Below are 21,396 nucleotides of genomic sequence, written 5' to 3' on the forward strand. Positions count from 1 at the left end.
TTCACTTATTTTCTTTCAAAAGCACCCGGGTTGCTTTTGCAGTGTGTTTTTGGATCATTGTCAATCTGTACTATGAAGCACCGTCCAATCAACTTTGCTGCATTTGGCTGAATCTGGGCTGACAGTAAATCTCTAAACACTGCAGAAATCATCCGGCTGCTTCTGTCTTCTGTCACATCATCAATAAACACTAATGACCCAGTGCCATTGAAAGCCATGCATGCCCATGCCATCACACTGCTTCCACCATTTTTTACAGATGACATTGTGTGCTTTGGATCATGCGCTGTTCCAAGCCTTCTCCAGACTTTCTTCCTGTCATTCTGGTACAGATTAATCTTAGTTTTATCTGTCCAAAGAATGCTTTTCCAGAACTGGTCTGGCTTTTTTTAGATGTTTTTTGGCAAAGTCTAATCTGGCTTTTCTATTCTTCAGGCTTATGAATTGTTTGCACCTTGTGGTGAACTTTGTATTTGCTCTTGTGAAGTCTTTTCTTGATTGTAGACTCTGACAATGATACGCCAAAGTCCTGGAGAGTGTCCTTCACTTGTCTGGATGTTGCAAATGGGTGTTTCTTCACCATAGAGAGGATCCTGCGATAATCCACCACTGTTGTCTTCCGTGGACGTCTAGGCCTTTTAATGTTGCTGAGCTCACCAGTGCGTTGTTCTTTCCTCAGAATGTACCAAACTGTTGATTTGACCACTCCTAATATTGCTACCATCTCTGATGGATTTGTTTTGTTTTTGAAGCCTTATAATGGCCTGTTTCACTTGCATGGACAGCCCCCTTGAATGCATGATGTAGGTTCACAGCAACAGATTCCAAATGCAAATACCACACTTGGAATTAACTCCAGAGCTTTTACCTGCTCAGTTGATGAAGAAATACCGAAAAACCAACCAGCACCTGGCCATGAAACAGCTTTTGATTTATTTGTTCAATTACTTTTGGTCCCTTGAAAAAGGGGAGGGGGATGGCTATTCTTAAGAGATGTAAACCTGAGAGTGTGCTCTTGCAGCCCATATCCATTATATAACTATAGCTTGTTTTGGTAATTACCAAAAAAAAAAAAAAAAACTCTAAAATTGTGCCTGTGCCCAAAAATACACTGCTCAAAAAAATTAAAGGAACACTTTTCAAACAGAGTACAGCATCAAGGCAATTAAACTCCTGGGATATTGATCTAGTCAGTAGCAGAGGGGGTTGTTGATTAGTTTCAGCTGCTTTGGTGTTAATGAAATTAACAACAGGTGCACTAGTTGGGCAACAATGAGACAGCCCCCAAAAACAAGAATGGTTTTACAGGTGGAGGCCACTGACATTTTTTTTCCCTACTCATTTTTTCGGACTGTTTTTCACTAGTTTTGCATTTGGCGAGGGTCAATGTCATTACTGCTAGCATTAAGCGATACCTGGACCCTATAGAGGTTGCACAGGCAGTCCAACTCCTCTAGGATGGCATATCATTACCAGAAGGTTTTCTGTGTCTCCCAGCAGTCTCAAGAGCATGGAGGAGATTCCAGGAGACACACAAGTTACTCTAGGAGAGCTGGACAGGGCCATAGAAGGTCCTTAACCCATCAGCAGGACTGGAAACTGTTCATTTGTGCAAGGAGGAACAGGATGAGCACTGCCAGAGCCCTACAAAATGACCTCCAGCCAGGCACTGGTATGAATGTCTCTGACCAAACAATCAGAAACAGACTTCATGAGGGTGACCTGAGGGCCCGACATCCTCTAGTGGGCCCTTTGCTCACTGCCTGGCACCGAGGAGCTCGATTGACATTTGCCGTTAACCACTTGCCGACTGCGTACTGCGGCAAAGTGGCTCGTTATCGTCCAGCGACATCGCTGGACTCCTCCCCTTGTGGGTGTCGCGCGTGTCGCCAGAGGCTCGCTCCCGCTGTATTCAGACACAGCGGGAGTTGGGCCAGGGGAGGAGAGGCGGTGAGCACCGCCGCTCTTCCCCGATCGGCGGGGATCGAGTGAGATCCGCCCGCTTGTGTAAACAAATCGAGCGGATCTCCTATGTGACAGTCACAGATTAAAGGATTCAGCATAGCTGAACCTGCGATCTGTGCCTGTATCCCACAGTCCCCTCCCCCCACAAACGTCAGTAAGCACCAGACATACATTAACCCCTTGATCATCAAAGTTAACCCCTTCCCTGCCAGTGTCATTATTACAGTAACAGTGCATATTTATAGCACTGATTACTGTAGTAATGTCACTGGTACCCCCAAAAGTGTCAAAAAAGTCAGTTAGGGGTCCGATCTGTCCACCGCAATGTCGCAGTCCCGCAAAAAAAAAAAAAAAAAACGCAGATCGCCGCCATTACGTTTAAAAAAAAAAAACAATAAAAATGACAAATTTCCTGTAGTTAGTAGCTGCGATAACTTTTGCGCAAACCAATCAAAATACGCTTATTGCGATTTTTTTACCAAACATATGTAGCAGAAAACAAATTGGCCTAAAATGTTTTTTTTTTGGGGGGGAATTTCATATAAAAAAATGTGAAAAATATTGATATTTTTTCAAAATTGTCGCTCTTTTTTAAAAGTAAAAAAAAAAACAGGTGATCAAATACCACCAAAAGAAAGCTCTATTTGTGGGGGAAAAAAATGAGATAAATTTAATTTGGATACAGCGTCGCGCGACTGCGCAATTGTTCATTAAAATAACCCAGTGCCGAATCGCAGAATATGGCCTGGTCAGGAATGGGGTAAAATCTTCCGGTCTTAAAGCGGTTAAAAATACGCTCATTGAGAATTTTTTTGTCAAAGACATGTAGCTAAATCAATTTTTGTCATATATTTAGGCCAAAATTTAATATATTGGATATTTTTTAACTGTCAAAGTAGAAAAATATTGTTATTTTTTCAAAATTGTTGCTTTTTTTTATTAATATCGCAAAAAATGAAAAGCGCAGAGATGATCAAATACCACCAAAAGAAAGCTCTGTTTGTGGGAAAAAAAAGGACGTAAATTTTGTTTGGGTACGGCGTTGTATGACAATGCAATTGTCGCACAGTGCCAAGTTGCAAAAAGTGGCCTGGACGTAAAGCAGGAAAATCCTTCGGTCCTAAAGTGGTTAAACACCAGAATTGGCAGGTCCGCCACTGGCGCCCTGTGCTTTTCACATGAAAGCAGGTTGACCCTGAGGACAAGTGACAGACGTAAAGAAGGGTGTGGAGAAGCTGTGGAGAACGTTATGCTGCCTGTAACATCCTTCAGCATGACCGGATTGGTGGTGGGTCAATGATGGTCTGGGGAGGCATATCCATGGAGACGCGCACAGATCTCTACAGGCTAGACAATGGCACCCTGACTGCCATTAGTATTAGGGATAAAATCCTTGAACCCATTTCCAAACCAGTCGCTGGTGCAGTGGGTCCTGGGTTCCTCCTTGTGCACGATAATGCCCGGCCCTATGTTATGAAAGTTCGCAGCCAGTTCCTGGAGAATGAAGGAATTGATACCATTGAATGGCCCCCATGCTCGTCTGACTTTAATCCACAAGAACACCTCTGGGACATTCTGTTTCGGTCCACCCGACACTGCCAGGCTGCACTCAGATTTTTGGGAGTGTCTTTGAATTCAGCCCTCTGTAGGTTGATAATTTTCATCTCCATAAAACGATGTGGCATTCTTTTGTTCCTAACACATTACCCAATGCATATCGGTATAGATATCGAGCATATTTTTCCCCGTTGAGATCTGATGTGTTTTCAAAGTTTTCCTTTGATTTTTTTTTGAGCAGTGTATATGGACCTAACTGTATTAAAATGTAAGTATAGTCAATAATAAAAGAAACAAAAATCACGACCTACTATTAATGTGCTGTGTCTTGATTTCCTTGAAATGTGCCAGTGTGAAGGCGGCAGTTAAAAGAACTCCCCCCTGTACCATGCAAGACGATCAACCTCACCTCCCCCCCTTAAATAGATTACGGATCTCAACTTGCATCCTCTGTAATAGTTGCCCAAATTTACTCTCAGTTGATCCTGGTAATCCAATAAGTACATATGTAAGCACTGTATATTAATGTGTTTGTTTGCTTTGAAGTTTGAATCCCAATAAAATATTTTGAAAAAAATAAAAAAATAAATAAACTGAGGGCGCTGTCATTTTACTTCATCATGAGTGGTCAACAATGCCCACCCGTTCCCATCCAGCTCCTCCATTCATAGAAACCGGTACCACAGCTTCTACGAATGAAACAGTCTATAAATGGAGGGGGTGAACCTTTCATTCATCCGCTTATCCTCCATTCATAGGCTCATTTTAATTCATAGAGGCTGTAGTAGCTCTATAGCAATTCATGTCCCTTGTGCGGTTTGTTGTTTATCTTTACTACACTTTAAAATAGGCTTTACATTTTAGTTTTTGGGTTTAGATACACTTAAAAGCGGAACTTTTAAAGCAAGTTTTTTTTTTTCTGTTATTGGGTTATGCTGCCCCCTACAGGAGTAGGAGACTAGGCAGGAAAAAGCTTGACTACGCCTATGGGGCAGTCCCAGGGGGGTATACTCCCACCCTTAGCCATAGGCATTCAGTTTTGCTACAAGCAAAAGAAAGCCAACTCCACAGAGGGGTGAGTGCTGTGTCTGTCAATGAACATCAGAGAAATGGATTTTACGGTAAGTCAAAAATCCCATTTTTTTTTCCGTTCATTGACAGACACAGCTCTTTATCTTCTTGACCACTGGGACGTCCCAAAGCAGTGTCAAACATGAGGGGTGGGAACAGCGAGAAAAAATTCCCAAGGCTAAACCGTAGCCAACCAGGTACCATGAAGCTCAAGCATAAACAACTGGAGGCCACCTGAAAAAACAATACACTATCAAAGAGGACCAGGTCCTCTAAACAGCAGCCTGCAAAACCTTGCGGCCAAAAGAAGCATCTGCAGATGCCAACACATCCACCTAATAAAACTTGAATGAAAGCGTGCACAGATGACCAGGTGGCCACCTTGCAAATCTGCGTCACTGACGCCTAATGACTGAAGGCCCAGGAGGCATTAAGCGCCCTAGTAGTGCGCGCCTTGACAGAGAAAGGAGAAACCTGACCCCTGATGGAATAGGCCTGAACCACCGTCTGTCAGATCCATCTGGAAATGGCCACAGAGGAAGTGGACAACCCTTTTCGAGGGCTGTCCGTGAGCACAAATAGAGAGTCTGACTTCCTGAAAGACTCCGTAGTTGCCAGGTACACCCTAATTACCCGGACCACATGCAAGGCAATTTCTTTCGGATGTTTAGGCCTGGGACACAGGGAAGGCAACAATGTTTTCACTCAATTAAAAAAAGAAACAACCTTTGGAAGGAACGACGGACAGCGGTGAAGAACCACCTTATCCCTGTGAATCACCAGATAAGGTGAACAACAGGATAAAGCTGCCAGTTCAGACAACCAGTGCACAGAGGTGATAGCCACCAAAAAGGCTACCTACTGGCAGAGTTTATGCAGGGGAATCTCCCGAATATTTTCAAAGGGAGGCTTCTGTAGAGCTGAAAGCACCAAATTGAGATCCCAAGGTGGCAACAGAGCCTGCCGTGGAGGAACTATATATCAGACACCCTAAAGAAAGGTAGGCACCAGGGAGTGTGTGGCCAAAGGTCGTTGGAAGAAGACCAAAGCCGACACCTAGCCCTTGATGGTACTCAAGGCCAACTTCTGTTGAACCCCCCATTGAAGGAAGGGTAAGATCTGAGCCACCGAGAAGGAGCGAGGATGAACCCCTAGCGACTCACACCACGCAATGTACGTCTTCCATGTACAATGCTTCTAGATTGTAAGCTCTAATGAGCAGGGCCCTCTAAATCATCCTGTATTGAATTGTATTGTAACTGTATTGTCTTCCCTTATATTGTAAAGCGCTGCGCAAACTGTCGGCGCTATATAAATCCTGTATAATAATAATAATACAATGGTAGATCTTCCTAGAAGTAGATTTCCTAGCTTTCAACAGTGTAGGAATCACAGATTCAGATAAACAACTATCCTTCAGCACCTGGCTTTCAACAGCCAGGCCATCAAAGCCAGCGACTGTATAGCAGGATGGAAGATCGGTCCTTGGGACAGCGGATCCCCCCTGGGAGAGGGCTTCCAAGGAAATGTCAGCGACCAGATGCACCAGATCGGCGTACCAAGCCCGACAAGGCCAGTCTGGAGCCACTAAGATGACCGGAATCCCTTCTGGCTATATCCTACCTAGAAGTCTTGGCAGAAGTTCGGAGGAGGTAAGGTGTAAATTAGCCAATACTGACCACACGGGCCAACCAGCACGACTGTGGTGTCCGCCAGAGGATCCCTTAAGTGAGTCAAAAACCCCTGCACCTTTCTGTTGAGCCGAGACGCCAACAGATCCACCTCGGGGGTGCCCCACCAGAGACACAGCTGATGAAACCCCTTTGGATAAAAAGGGACCACTCCCTTTGGTCCAACGCCTGCCAATTTTCCACCCCGGGAATGTGTATGGGGGGAGAGGGCTGTAACAAACTGTTCCGCCCACCGTAGAATGCCAGCTACCTCCAGAACCGCCAGGACACTTCTTGTGCCCCGTTGGTGATTGACATAAGCCTCGGCCGTGGCACTATCCGATTGAATACGCACTGGACCACCCTAAAGATGATCTGTCCCAATTATCTACACACAGTCTGATCGCTCGGAGTTTCAAGACATTGATCGTAGTCTGGACTCCTCCTGTGTCCAGATCCCCTGAGCAGAATGCTTACTGAGGACACCTCCCCAGCTGGAAAGGCTGGCATCCGCTTTGACCACTGTCCAAAACAAGGGGAGGAAGGATTTTCCAAGCCGAAGTGCTGGAGAACGAAGCCACCATATCAGTGACTTCCTCGTTCCCCGACTCAGCCGGAGCGATTGTCCAGAGATTGTGGAGTCTTATCCCATTTGGCCAGAATCTCCCTTGCAGGGACCTTGTATGGAACTTGCAGGGACCTCGTGCAAACGGAATTGCTGCAAAGGTAAACTCCATCAGACCCAGCACTTGCATACAAGTCTGTTGGACAGCAGGAGGCGAATCACAGCCTGCAATTTCTGAAGGTAGGAGCACTCTGGCAAAGGCCGAGTCCAGAGTCATGCACAGATAGCTCAGCTTCATGGACGGAGCCAGAGCAGACTTCTGAAAATCCAGAATCCAGCCAAACTCGCAGAGTTTGTATTGAGAGCTCCAGGTTTTCCACCAGAGCAGAGGGAGATTACGCTCACAGAAGAAGATCGTCCAAGTAGCCCAGTAATGCGATCCCCTGTTAGCGTAGCAAAGCTAGCAACAGGGCTAACACTTTTGTGAAGACCCAAGGAGCAGAGCGAAAAGGAGGGGGGCCACTGCTTTGGGAGGGGAGTCGGGGGTACGACCATCCCAGGGAGGGGCCCACCCCAAAAACCTCCAAGGTTAGAGGGGGGACAGCTACTTACCATACCAGGAACAGGGTGGGCACCGCTCCTGACAGACCACCGCTCCATCGGAATAGGGGAGGCTGTCGGCCAGGAAGAATGCTGCGACAAAGGCCGAGACCAGACGTTTAACTCGCAGGCCAGCCCCTGTCCAGTGGGGCTATGTTGCGGTTGACATAGCGCAGAGCTGAGGCCCGCGCGCGCTCGCTGACCAGACTGGGGGGACCCTCTGGATCTAGATTATTCTGTCCGTCACACAGTCCGGCGGTTGATAATAGATTCTCAAAGAAACAAATTTCTTCTCCTAAATAATCCTTTCTGTACACTGACGGCGGCTCCTGGCGATCATGTGACCGGCCGGCTCTCCCTACTCTCGCCCTGCCTGACGCAGCAAGAGAATCTCGGCCCCAAACCCTGCATCTGTCAGACAGTAAGAGGAGAGAGCTGGCCGGTAACGTGATTGCCAGGGAGCCGCACTGAAATACGGTAAAGGCCCTATTTTCTTTTATAAAACACAGACAGGAGCGCTTGTAATCAGGGTACAGAGAGGATTATATAAAGTTGCATAAGTGGGTTAACAACTTCTTCATCATATTCATGTAGTTTCAAAATTTTTACTCTTTAAATTTACAGTTTTCATTAAAAGAACACCTGCTAGTCCAATTTTGAACATCCTTGTTCAGGCACTTCCTGTCATAAGGAGATAACACCCTATATCCCTATCTCCCAACTGGGTTGTCTCCATCTCACATGTTTTTCCAGTGGGAACCATAAGCTGCAATGCTGCCTTTTATTGAGCAAGCATTTTTTATATTATTACCATCAAGCAGCCTGAGCAATATTGTGCACACAATACCAAATCATATGCATGTAGACAGCAAGTGATTTTGAATCTCCACTCTGAAATAAAGACTCAACAGCTCCAAGTTGCATCACCTAATGCACATGTAAACCCTCACTTTGTAAAACAACCCATTTCGTTTAGGCTCCGTTCGCATCTTGGAGTCCCGTACAAAAATTTATTTTGGGCGACAGGCATCCCGCGATTCTGTTTGCGCTGCGATTCGTCGGGCGACAACTGCTGCAAAATCACGCCCCGTTTGGAGTGCCATTGGAAGGGACAGGGATTGCAGGGACATCCCGCGATTTTCAGTGATTTAGTATCAGGATTGGGATTTGGGATCGCGGGCAGAATCGCGTCAACTCTGCCCCCGATCCGGGACACCAAGATGTGAATGGAGTCTTAACATAGAAATGTATAGAATAGAAAAAAAAGAAAATAAATTATAAAAAGGTTTTCCCTTTCTTCATAAGCGATCACATTCCCCCTGTTTTCAGCTGCATAAGAGCTAGGAAGGAGAAACAGCGGCAAACTAATCTTCCCATTCCCAGTGAAAGGCTGAGTGTGTGGGGCACGTGTCAGAACCAATCTGATCATTGTAGGAGATAACCACAGTGTGTTCTCCAGCTTAGTATGGTCAGTTTTTAATAGAAAAGAAGTGGGACTGGCAGAACAAGATGTATTTCACACAAAGGAAGCAATAAAAGTAGAAAAAGGTACTTTTTTATAGAAGTACATGATACATCCAGAACATATCAGAAATATGAAATGTTGGGGTAACATTCTTTAACATTCATTGGTTGTAAAGGGTGGGGGGGGGGGGGGGGGGGGGCACGTGTCAGAACCAATCTGATCATTGTAGGTGAGCAGGCGGAGTCCCCAGCACAGCTAGAGAGCTAACCCCAGTGTGTTCTCCAGTTTATTTAGTGTGGTCAGTTTTTATAGAAAAGAAGTGAGACTGGCAGAACAAGATATATTTCACACAAAGGAAGCAATAAAAGGAGAAAAAGGTACTTTTTCATAGACGTACATGATAAATCCAGCACATATCAGAAATATGAAATGTTGGGGAAACATATTCTTTAACATTCATTGGTTGTAAAGAGGCTTACCCGTGGCCAAAAGGAGAGATGAAATAAAAGCAGCAGTGAACACGATTATCAATGATGTGCCGTCTGTTCAGGCCGCTCTCATCATGCAGGTAGCGCTCAAACTGGTTATCAATATAATGAATGATTGTTTTGAAACTGGAGATAAAAAAAAATATTGCTTTCATTGTTATATAGATTATAAAAGAAAAACAAATGCAGCGTTTTTTAAAACTTATTTTTTTATGCCAGGGTAAAACACTACACAAATATTAGGGAACAAGTTATATTTCATATTCATGTTTACCACAGAGCCACATTTGTTACAGTAGAAGACATGCTGTCCGGTCATGCACTCAATAAATTTCAGTCTGGGAGAAAAATAAAGCCAAATAGATTTGCAGTGCTGCTTATTAAACATTGCCTGCAGTGTTAGGTGTGTGTATTAGAATGCAATAAAACGGCTATATTGTGTAATGAAAAGCTCAGAGCAGGAGGTGGCTCACAGCCAGCTGTGTTAACAGATGCTCATCCTTCTCTACCAACAATATCAGAAACATTAAACCTCAGGAAATGAGACAGCTCAAAATTGGTAGGACTTCCTGAAGAAAATACATATATCGCGTAGTAAACATGGGGCCATGCCTAAAGCAAAAAAAGCCAAAATTAATAAAAACTATGTAACCCACAGTAGATACTCACATAAATATTTTTATAGCTAAACTAGAATGCTTTTGGGTAAATTTTATTTATTCTTTTTTTTTTTTTTTTTTTTTAAACAAGCGGTACACACAAAGTTTTGTACGAATGCCTTAGACACAAAAATATTTGTTTAAGGTGGTTATTTTATGTCTTCTACCTTAATGTGTGAACATAAAAAGAGTGTTTTTAGAGTTTTAAACATTCTTTTAACAAAAAGTGAGGCAAAACAGACATTCCAATAAACACTATGCAGATTAAAAACACAAATTATTGCAGTTCTGTAATCATTAACCTCCCTGGCGGTATGATTATGTCAGGAATTACATACCAAAAGCGGTACAATTGTTTTCATGGAAATTTGGCGTTATGTATTATAGGCCTACAATTCTTAGCAATTACTGACTTAAACCTGACCAAAACAAGAGTCTAGTAGACATCCCAGATGTGATAAATTTGAAACACAAACGTGTGAATTATAATCGAATCAATAATATTATTTTATTATTTAATATATAATAAAATTATATTATTGATTAGATTATAATTCATGCATTATATATTATATATAGATATATGTGTGTGTGTGTATATATATATATATATATATATATACATATATACACACACACACACACACATATATATATATATATATATATATATAATATATAACGCATGAATTATAATTGAATCAATAATATCATTATATATATATATTTTATATATATATATATATATATATATATATATATATATATATATATATATATATATATATATATATATATATATATATAAAAAATATAAAATGTGTTTTGTGCAACGTTTTTTTTTTTTTTTTAATTTCCCTCTCTAGTTCCGCTCCCATGCAGCATTGCTGCTGCAGGGAACGGAACTAGGAAGTGATCAGACCGACGGAGGAGCGGCAGGACTCTCGGCTGGCGATCTCAGCAATGAGAGATCATCGCTGGATCGCCAGGACAAGGTAAGAGAACATCGCTGCGCTCTCTGCACATCTATCGTGACTCGGGGTTACCGATCCTGCAATGAAAAATCCACCCCGAGTCACGCTCGGGATTACCGCCTAGGTGGTTAATACATAATTAAAGCTGAACTCCACCTTTTGTTTCACTGTACATAGTTTGTTTGCGCCAAAATGGCCCAAACTAACTATGTCCCTCACGAACATTTGAGGGCGCTGGGTGTGCAGTATAAAGTAAACTGTATGTAGTGGCTACATACAGCATACCGCACTGTGTTCTGGGTTCCAGCTGAGACCTCCTGTCTCATACCCGGAACATAATAGAGTCAGCGGCTCAGCCATTCAGAGAAAGCGATGTATTCTAGCAATGAATACAAAGTTTCCTTTGATTGGCTAAATCAGAGGTTGTGTCAGAGGAAGCTTTGTATTCTTTGCTAGAATACATCGCTTTTATGAATAGCTGAGCGCTGCTCAGATAAGACTATTGTGTTCCAGGTATGTGAAAGGAAGGTTGGCCCAAACAAGCTATGTATAGTGTAACAAAAGCTGGAGTTTAACTTTATCTAAAGTACCCAAGTTTGACTTGGTATTAGCCTCTTGTATTTCCAATTTCGTCTTCCTACGTGTAATAAGTAGGAAGACGAAATTGGAAATGTTAGAGAATAAAGTAAAAGAATTGAAAGAAATACGGAATTTTTGTAAAATCTTACCTGTAAAATTCCTTTCTCTGAGTCCTCCGACAGTCGCCGCCTCTTCATATTCGTCATTAATGGGGTTATTGACCTTTGCTCCGTAGGAGTGCTAGGCAACAGAATATATTAATATCAAAGCTTTTAGCATATCCCACCCCAGGGGGTGGTCCCCTCAGTCAATACCTCCTTGCTTCCTGCATACCAACTCAGTTTCAGTAGAATAGCAGTAGAGTATACAAACCCCAAAAGAGGGGCGGGGGCGGCGACTGTCGGAGGACTCAGAGAAAGGAATTTTACAGGTAAGATTTTACAAAAATTCCGTTTTCTCTTATGTCCTCCGACAGTCGCCGCCTCTTCATATTCGTCACTAATGGGGACGTCCCAAAGCAGTGTAGACATGAGGGGTGGGAAAAAAGCAGCCGCGCCTAAAGCAACGCAATACCCACATCAGAGAAAGGAACCTTACCAAAGTAAGAGAACCAACTGGGCAACATGAAAAAACGTGCTCAACAGGAGCAACAACCCAGGAAAAAACAAGTAACCTAGGGGCAAAAACACCCCAACAGCCAAGGGCCCAAATAAGGGACCCTAAGGCACCGCCGCACTAAGGACTTTACGGCCAAAAGAAGCATCTGCCGATGCCTGAACATCCACTTTGTAAAATTTGGAGAAGGTGTGAACGGACGACCAAGTCGCTGCCTTACACACCTGGGCCACAGAAGCCCGATGATGACAGGCCCAAGACGTACTCAGAGATCTGGTAGAGTGCGCCTTCACAGGCATGGGAGGAACCTTCCCCCTCAAAGCATAGGCCTGCTCGATGGTCTATCTGATCCATTTGGCGATGGTAGAAGCCGACGCCGCCATGCCCTTCCGAGGCCCCTCAGGAAGGACAAAGAGAGAATCCGACTTGCGAAAGGATTTCGTCGATGACAGGTAAACCCTGATCGCCCTAACAACATCCAAGGAATGCAAAGCCACCTCCTTCGGATGCTTAGGCTTCGCGCAAAGCGAAGGCAAGACAATGTCCTCATTGAGGTGAAAATCAGAAATTCTTTTCGGAACAAAAGATGGGTTAGGTCGCAAGACCACCTTATCCAAGTGAATCACCAAATACGGAGACTTACAGGACAAGGCCGCCAGCTCCGACACCCTGCGAGCCGAAGTAATCGCTACTAAGAAGGCAACCTTCTTGGACAAAGACAACGAGATCTCCCTGATATTTTCAAAAGGAGCATGTTGCAACACGGACAGAACAAGGTTCAAATCCCATGGAGGCAAAGGCTCCCTCCTAGGAGGGACCAAATGTCGCACCCCTTGAACAAAGGTGCTAACCAAAGAGTTAGACGCCACAGGACGTTGAAAAAGAACGGCCAGCGCAGAAATCTGACCCTTAATCGTGACCAACGCCAAACGCTGGTCCACGCCCGTTTGAAGGAAAGCCAACACTCTCGATACCGAGTATGAGCGAGGGGAATACCCCCTGGACTCACACCAGGCAAAATACGCCTTCCAAGTACGGTAGTAAATCTTCCCTGAAGAGGCCTTCCTGGCCTTGATCAAAGTGGGAATGACCTCAGGGGAGAGACCCCTATCCTTCAGGACCTGGCTTTCAACAGCCAGGCCGTTAAAGCCAGCGACTGTAAAGCAGGATGGAATATCGGTCCTTGAGACAGGAGATCTTCTCGAAGTGGCAGACGCCACGGAGCGTCGAACGCCAGATTCACGAGGTCTGCGTACCAAGACCGGCGAGGCCAGTCCGGTGCCACCAGAATCACCGTTTTCAGTTCCGAGGCCAACCTGCGAAGGAACCTGGACAGCAGCTGAATCGGTGGAAAGGCATACATCAGGCGATACTGATGCCAGGACGTCACTAACGCGTCCGAGGCGTCTGCCCGAGGATCGCGCGTCCTTGCCACGAACCTTTCCACCTTGTGATTTAGACGAGACGCGAACAGGTCCACATCTGGGGACCCCCACTTCGCGCACAACATCTGGAAGACATCCGGGTGAAGGGACCATTCCCCCTGGTCCAGGGTCTGGCGGCTCAGATAATCTGCCTGCCAGTTTTCCACTCCCGGAATGTGAACTGCAGAAATCGCCGGGACATGCGTCTCGGCCCAAGACAGAAGGTCGGCTACTTCCCGAGCCGCCCGGGCACTCCTGGTGCCCCCTTGGTGGTTGATGTAGGCCACCGCTGTGGCATTGTCCGTCTGCACCCGAACTGGACGGCCCTGAAGTCTGTCCGTCCAACGCAGAAGGCAGAGATTTATCGCTCGCAATTCCAGAATGTTGACCGGAAGGGAGGATTCCTCCTCCGACCAAGTACCCTGGGCGGACAAAACGCCCAGAACACCACCCCAGCCCGACAGGCTGGCATCCGTGGTGATCACCGTCCATGACAAGGGACGAAAAGACTTGCCCCCCGACACCGCTGGGGACTGGAGCCACCACAAAAGACCCCTTCGGGTGTTGCGGTTCAACGAAATCCGCAGATCCAGAGATTGCGGACGCCCGTCCCACACGGCCAGAACCTCCGCCTGAAGCTCCCGTGTGTGAAACTGGGCGAAGGGAATCGCCTCGAAGGCCGAAACCATCAATCCCAGACACCTCATACACGTCCGGAGGGATGAGCACTGATTGTCCCTGAGGGACCTGACTTCGCACTGAAGTGTCCGAAGCTTGTTTTCCGGCAGGAAGACCTTCGCCTGAACAGAGTCCAGAATCATCCCCAGGTAGTGAACAGAGTCCAGAATCATCCCCAGGTAGGGAAGACGAACCGACGGATACAACGTCGATTTTGGAGAATTTATCGTCCAGCCGAATTCCTGCAGAGTCTGCATCGTGATGGACAGGTCGTTCACCAGACCCTGACTGGTCGCGGACCGAATCAGGATATCGTCCAGATACCCCAAGACAGAGATGCCCTGGGCTCTCAGTAAGGCCAGAACCGGCGCGAGCACCTTGGTGAAAACCCGCGGAGCCGAAGCGAGACCGAAGGGTAACGCCACAAATTGATAATGATCCTCCGCAATGGCAAATCGAAGGTACCTCTGGTGACCCTCGAAAATGGGGATGTGTAGGTACGCATCCTTCAAGTCGATGGAGGCCATGAATTACCCCGGAACCAGGGCAGCCACCACCGAGCGTAGGGATTCCATGCGAAACTTGCGAACTCGCACAAAGCGGTTCAGAGCTTTCAAGTCCAGAATCGGACGTACTTTGCCCTCCTTTCTAGGCACAGTGAACAGATTGGAATAGAACCCCCGAAATCTGTCCCGATGAGGCACCGGAACCACCACTCCCTGGGCCCGCAGGTCCTGCACCGCCAGGTGCAGATCCTGCAAGCGCTCCGGAGTCAGCTGAAGGTTTGAGGGGAAAAATCTGCCCGCCGGCCGAGAGAGAAACTCGATCTTGTATCCAGATCGAACGATTTCCTGAACCCACCTGTCCCGAATGCGGTCCAGCCAGGGTTGAAGAAAACCGAGCAAACGTACCCCCACCCCAGAAACGGGTGAGGGCGCCCCTTCAGGCCGCATTGTTATGGGCAGCGGATCCGGACTGGCCGGACTTCTGCTTACCCGCCCACGGCTTCTTCTGGGAGCCTTGGCCTTTGAAGGGCTTGCCCTTATAGTGCGACCGAAAGGCACGAAAGGACCCCTGAGAGGGCCTAAACGAAGCATTCTTCTTACCACGAACAAACGTAGCCTTGTGAGATTGGGGCAAGAGAGTGCTCTTACCCCCCAGAAATACCCTTTATCAGAGTATCCAAAGATTCGCCAAAAAGGCGTGATCCCGCGTAGGGCAAATTTGCCAGAGACTTGCGAGAAGATTGGACAACCGACCAACATTTCAACCATATCAGGCGACGGTTCAAGACCGCCACACTAGAAAGGCGCGCCGCCAAAGGGACTAAATCCAAGCCCGCATCACACAAATACATGACACCCTGATGAATCTGATCCACCATAGCCAAAGTTGTCGGCGGGGCAGAGTCAGCCACCAGAGTGCGCTTGAGCACCTGCGTCCAATCCGCAATAGCCTGGGCTGCCATTATGGAAGCAAAAATAGGCTTCAGCATAGAGCCAGCAACCATATAAGCATGACGGGCCAGAGATTCCAATCTCCTGTCCGTCGGGTCCCGAAACACCGGGGTATCCTCAGCAGGGATCACAGTTGATTTATTCAAAATCGCCACCGCGTGATCCACCTGAGGCGGTACACGCCAACGCTCATCAGTAGCCGGTGTAAAGGGATAACGCAGCTTGAACCTACTCGGCACAGCAAAAGGCTTCTTTATATTGCACCATTGCTCATCAACCGCGCGCTGAAATTCCATAGAGCACGGAAAAACCTGCGAAGTTTTGCGTTTTCTCTGCGTCCCATAAGAGGACATCAAAGCAGGAGGACATGGTTCATCCTGCAAATGCAGCATTTGCTTGATAGAAGCAACCAACTCATCCATGAGTGCAAGCTCTTCAGACGAGCCAGGGGGAGAATTATCAACCCCTTCCACCTCAGCCTCCCCGTCAGACCCCACAAGGTCTAGGGATGAGTGAGACCCTGAGAAGGGCACTCCAGCCATAGCAGCCCCATCGCCCTCTGAATCAGAGGAAATAGACACCCTGGGCGGTTTTGTGGATCGATCAGCCACCAGCATCTGCACCTGAGCAGCTAAGTTTGCCACAATAGTGGCCAGATCAGCCCCCTCGGGGGAAGCAGCAGCCCCTTGGCCCCCCACCAAGGTGGGAGGAAACTTGCAATCCTGAGAATCCATGCCCCAGCAAAATTAATAAAGGGTACTGCCCCTTTAAGATCGCGGCGAGCGCTGCCCACCGCACCCACTGAACACACTGACCCCCACAGGGATAAGAAACTGGGCAAGGAATACAGGAAAAAAAGGAGATATATAACCTGGAGAGCTCACACAGGCTGCTGCACCGATCGCTGTCCCAGAGGAAAAGGAAGTGATGCAAGACTGACCGCCCCTATGAAGCCTCTGTAAGACTACACAAACATGGCCGCTCGGCTGAGGACAAAACCCTGGGCAAAGAGAACATGGCGCTGACATGTGGGATCGATCGCCGCCCAAAATGGCGGCGTTTGGCGCCAAAAACGTGTGCAGTACCTCACAGGACCTGCCACCATAATTTTTGCCCCAGAAAAATGGTGGATCGCCGCAGCGATCGCCGCACAGCATGTCTAAAATCCTGCTGCTTCATATGACACCCAGCAGAGCGGGAGAGCCCCCCCCCCCCTCACAGCCCACACACACAGGCAGCAAGTGCACACAGGAGCTGACAGGGAGCACAGCAGCCACACAGACATGCAGGGTCACACAGTCCCAGACTGACACCCAAAAAAGACAGGTCCCCACATAGAGATACACTTACCAGTCCGGATGGCGTGGGGAGCCTGCTCCAGCGACCAAACCGCAGTACTGAGGACAGGGAGTGTCGCAAGCATGACGCAGTGGAGTTGCGGTGCGAAACCGCAATGGCGTCCAGAGAGGTAGCCACCTCACTGATAGCATCCCTGCAGCGAACAGGGATGGGTCGTTCAATGTGCCAGGGTAAAACCTAAGCTGAACGCTCGATGGCAGGCTGGGAAGCCCCTGGCCCTGAGCCCTGGGATCCAGGGTGGCCAGACTGAGACCCAGCTCCGCACGATCATCTTCATCAGAAGAACTAACTAACGCTGAAATTAAACAGCTAAGTAAAAGAAAGAGAAAAAACTTCAAATAAAATCAAAAAAAGAGAAAAGTGGCTGAGACTAAGAGCCCCAGCACAGGAACAGCCTGCACTCCTGAGCTAGGCATATGAAACTGAGTTGGTATGCAGGAAGCAAGGAGGTATTGACTGAGGGGACCACCCCCTGGGGGTGGGATATGCTAAAAGCTTTGATATTAATATAGCACTCCTACGGAGCAAAGGTCAATAACCCCATTAGTGACGAATATGAAGAGGAGGCGACTGTCGGAGGACGTAAGAGAAATTAGCCTCTTGTAGTCTACTGTACAGTCTTGTACAGCAGGGGTCAGGGTGGGGAGCAGAAGAAGCACAAACAAACAACAGGAGTTTTATCCATCTATACCAGTGGTGGCGAACCTATGGCACGCGTGCCACAGCTGGCACGCAGAGCCCTCTCTGTGGGCACGCGAGGAAGAAGAGCGCACATCCTATACGAAGTATATTTCCTCCACACCGCACTCCCCCTCCCATAGAACTACATCTCCCACATGGCTCTGGGGCCAGGGGATGATGTATCTGGGATGGACCTGGTCGAGACAAGGCGATGCTGCCGGGTTAGATGAAGTCACATCGACAATGGACGCCAGAGCAGGGTAAGATTCCAATAGGCTGGTCTCACCTGCAGCCTGCTGCTGTTTATGGTCTCATACATGTCTTTTGGTTCATAGCTGCAGCAGCTTTGGAAATACATGGGTATGCTCCCCCAAATTTTTTGCCTGTTTATTATGTATTCGGTCTGACCAGACTATCGAGGTTGAGCAGCCCTCCCCACCCCCCACACACACCTGTACTCAATCAGTGTCCACCATCAAGTGGATATAGGAGGAGTCCCCTGTAGTGCATTTGCACATCTCTCCCAGCAAGGAGTATTATCTCCAAGGGTTAGAAAGGCTGGATTCATCTCTTTTTCATGGATAGTGTAGGACCCACTGATAATGGGGTACTTTGACGCAGTAGTGGGCTTGAGCACGATATGGCCATATGGTGGGACCAAACCCCCATTTTTATTTATGGACTCTCTTCAGATTTGGTAGTAATTTCTTTTGCATTTGCGTGCTATTCTTTTTTAATATACATGTCTTTTGGTTCATAGCTACAGCAGCTTTGGAAATACATGGGTATGCTCCCCCAAATTTTTTGCCTGTTTATGCTGCTGTTTATGGTCTCAGAAATTGCCCTCCCCACTTATTAGATACTCTGCTCAGGGCCAGTGACGGGGGTACACAGGGGAACGGTGTAGCAGGATGGAAGTAAAATTACAGGACGCTGCACTGTGTCTCTCCTTCCAGCAGCTGAAGGACAGCTTCTTCTCCTGCCAGCTTTTAGCAGCTGGAAGGAGAGACACAGTGCAGCGTCCTGTAATTTTCCTCCCGTCCCTGAGCCCTTTACTATTTCTGCCCAGTGCTGCTACAGTGTGATGCATCATAAAAAAAAAAAAAAAAAATAGGAAAGTATTCATGTGTAAATAGCATGACATTCCCATGTATACAGCACTATTTATATATAAATAGCGCGGCATTCATATGCAAATTCCACCCCTCCCCAGTTCCCACCTTTCTCTCCTGAATGGTGCCAGAGAAGTGGATGCAAACAGACAGTAGCAGGCTTGAGAGTCCTGCTTGCCACTGCAATGCTGGAAGTTCCATCAGGTACAGCATTCAGGTTTCTGTAATACTGGGTCAGCAGGAGGGGGGGTTAACTATTTGGAGTGCAAAGGAGCAGTAGGATGGGGTGCAAAGGTAGGCAAAGAGGCAGTGTGCAGAGGTCAGCAGCTTTGGGGGGGGGGGTGCAATAGTGAGCAGAGCAGGTCATGTAGAAGTAAGAAAAGAGGGGGGCTTTGGGGTGCAGAGGTGAGCAGCTGGAATGGGGTGCATTTGCATATGCAGCAGCCCTTTCTGTCCCTCTGAGAAGCAATCTGTGGTGGATCAATAGTCAGAAGGCAGTTGACAGGTGGCTAGGAGGTGATATATCACCTTCCCACCCCCGGTATGAGCCCCGGTTCACACTACTGCGTGTGCGGGGTTCGCATGTCATGTCGGAGCGCACTGCTCCGACATGACATGCGATCAGCTGTGCGGTGCGAGTTTAGCCATACAGTTTGTATGGCTAAATTCGCATCGCACCCGCAGCAAACACACACAGGAGGCATTTTTGCTGCCGCATCAGGATCGGATCGCACAGCGGTTCACACTTGTGCGATCCGATCCTGTGCGAACTGCACGATCGCACTGCGATATGCGATCAAACTGGGGGTGTCGTTAAGATTACATTGACACCCCCAGCGGATCGCATATGGCAGTGTGAACTGCCGGGGGTGCGTGTGCGATGCGGGAACAGGCTGCGAATTCGCAGCCTTCCCGCATCGCATCAGTGTGAACCGAGCCTTAACCCACTGGCACTTTGAAATAGATAAGCTGGTTTTGTGTTGCAGTTTGGGCACTCGGGCTCGAAAAGGTTCGCCATCACTGATCTATACTAATCTATACAACAGAAAAAAAAAAGTTTTGATTTTAGAATTACGGTAATCAAAATTTATTTCTATTTACTGCACTTTACACTGAGCAAGTTATTATAGCTGTTCACAGTTCTGAGGGCCAAATAATCTGCTGATTGCCATTATTTTCTAATTACTCTAATTTACATTACATAATGGACAATGTGCACTTTTTTTATATAACCCAGGAACTTTAACTCTAAAAGAGAGCAATACACTGATTCTTCAGAAAGTATTTGGGACATTACTGAAGAAAAGCTTATGACATAACTAGCAGGTTTAAGAAAGCTTTACAGACGCAAAGAGCTGCAGTTATATAATGCACCTACAACACAACCTGCTGATAACGTCATGCGTACACTGGTGTGGTTAAAAGACCTAGGACTATACTGCAAATCCAAATGGTCATGGTCAAGTTATAAAAAAAAGTATAACTAAAGATGAGACTTTTTTTAATTTTGGACAGAGTGGAGAGGAATTGGACCCCTGCCAGGTTTTTATTGCTGTCTGTACCACCATTAGGGAGATTCACCCTCTCTATTCATCATGTTTACTTTTTTCACTGAAAGGGAAAGAAAAAAAAAACAAAAAAACCTAACAGGGGAGTCGTGCTCCAATACTCTAAATCAGGGCTTCCCAAACCTTTTTGGGCCGAGACCTACAATCTAAATACAGTTATTTTTCGGGACCCACTTGCTTGTAATTGAATATTGTAAAGCGCTACAGAATTTGTTGGCCCTATATAAATGCAAATAATAATAATGCATATTTTAAAGGGAGGGGGATATTAAATTAAAAATATCAAACTATTATTGAATACACTTGCAAGATGTTCTAAGTGAGGGGTCAGAAACTTGTGGCATATAAGCGGAGTTGTAAGTAATCAGCACCCTCATAGACAGTATAAGGCAGGCAGAGGACAGAAATCAACCACCCCAGGACAATGATCAGCAGGCTATATGGCACTCACCCTCCTTCCTCTCCCAGCGGTCCACAGTGAAGGTGAAGCCCCTGTTTGCCCTCTCCAGGGCCCAGCACACCTCACCCAGATTCTCCATGATGAGAAGCTCTATGCTAGCCTTGGTGTCCTGGCTCTTCTCCTTCAGATCCTCTACTGGGGTCACAGAAGCTGCAATGAACTCCTGACACCGCCAGGCCACCTGGTCCTCCTATGACACCGAGGCTGCAATCTCTGCCCGCTATAGAGAATCCCGCTGTCACTCTAGCCACCACCAGGACCGAGGAGCTGGCTCTGCACCCCATGAACATATCCTACATAACAGCCCACATACGTACTCACTGATGCAAGTATCCTCTTCGCGGGAAATGCAGACCAGCCTCCATAAACTGTGTGGGCGGGGTCCTGAATCCATCGCGATTTGACTGCTCTGGCTCTCTGTAATTTGCGCGGGCTCGCACAGCACAATT

At 46.8% G+C, this 21,396-nt stretch overlaps 1 protein-coding gene across 1 annotated transcript in view; it reads right to left on the reverse strand.

The window, feature by feature from the left end:
* LOC309554335 (septin-2A) overlaps positions 1-21,396 on the reverse strand; it is a 219,879-nt gene that overhangs the window by 114,117 nt on the left and 84,366 nt on the right. Inside the window, exon 6 of the mRNA XM_082255992.1 lies at positions 9,373-9,507. Coding sequence (XP_082112118.1) covers positions 9,373-9,507 — 135 coding nt within the window. The remainder of the gene's footprint in view (positions 1-9,372; positions 9,508-21,396) is intronic.

Source organism: Pelophylax lessonae, assembly GCF_965119305.1.
Source record: "Pelophylax lessonae genome assembly, chromosome: 1".
Taxonomy (NCBI): domain Eukaryota; kingdom Metazoa; phylum Chordata; class Amphibia; order Anura; family Ranidae; genus Pelophylax; species Pelophylax lessonae.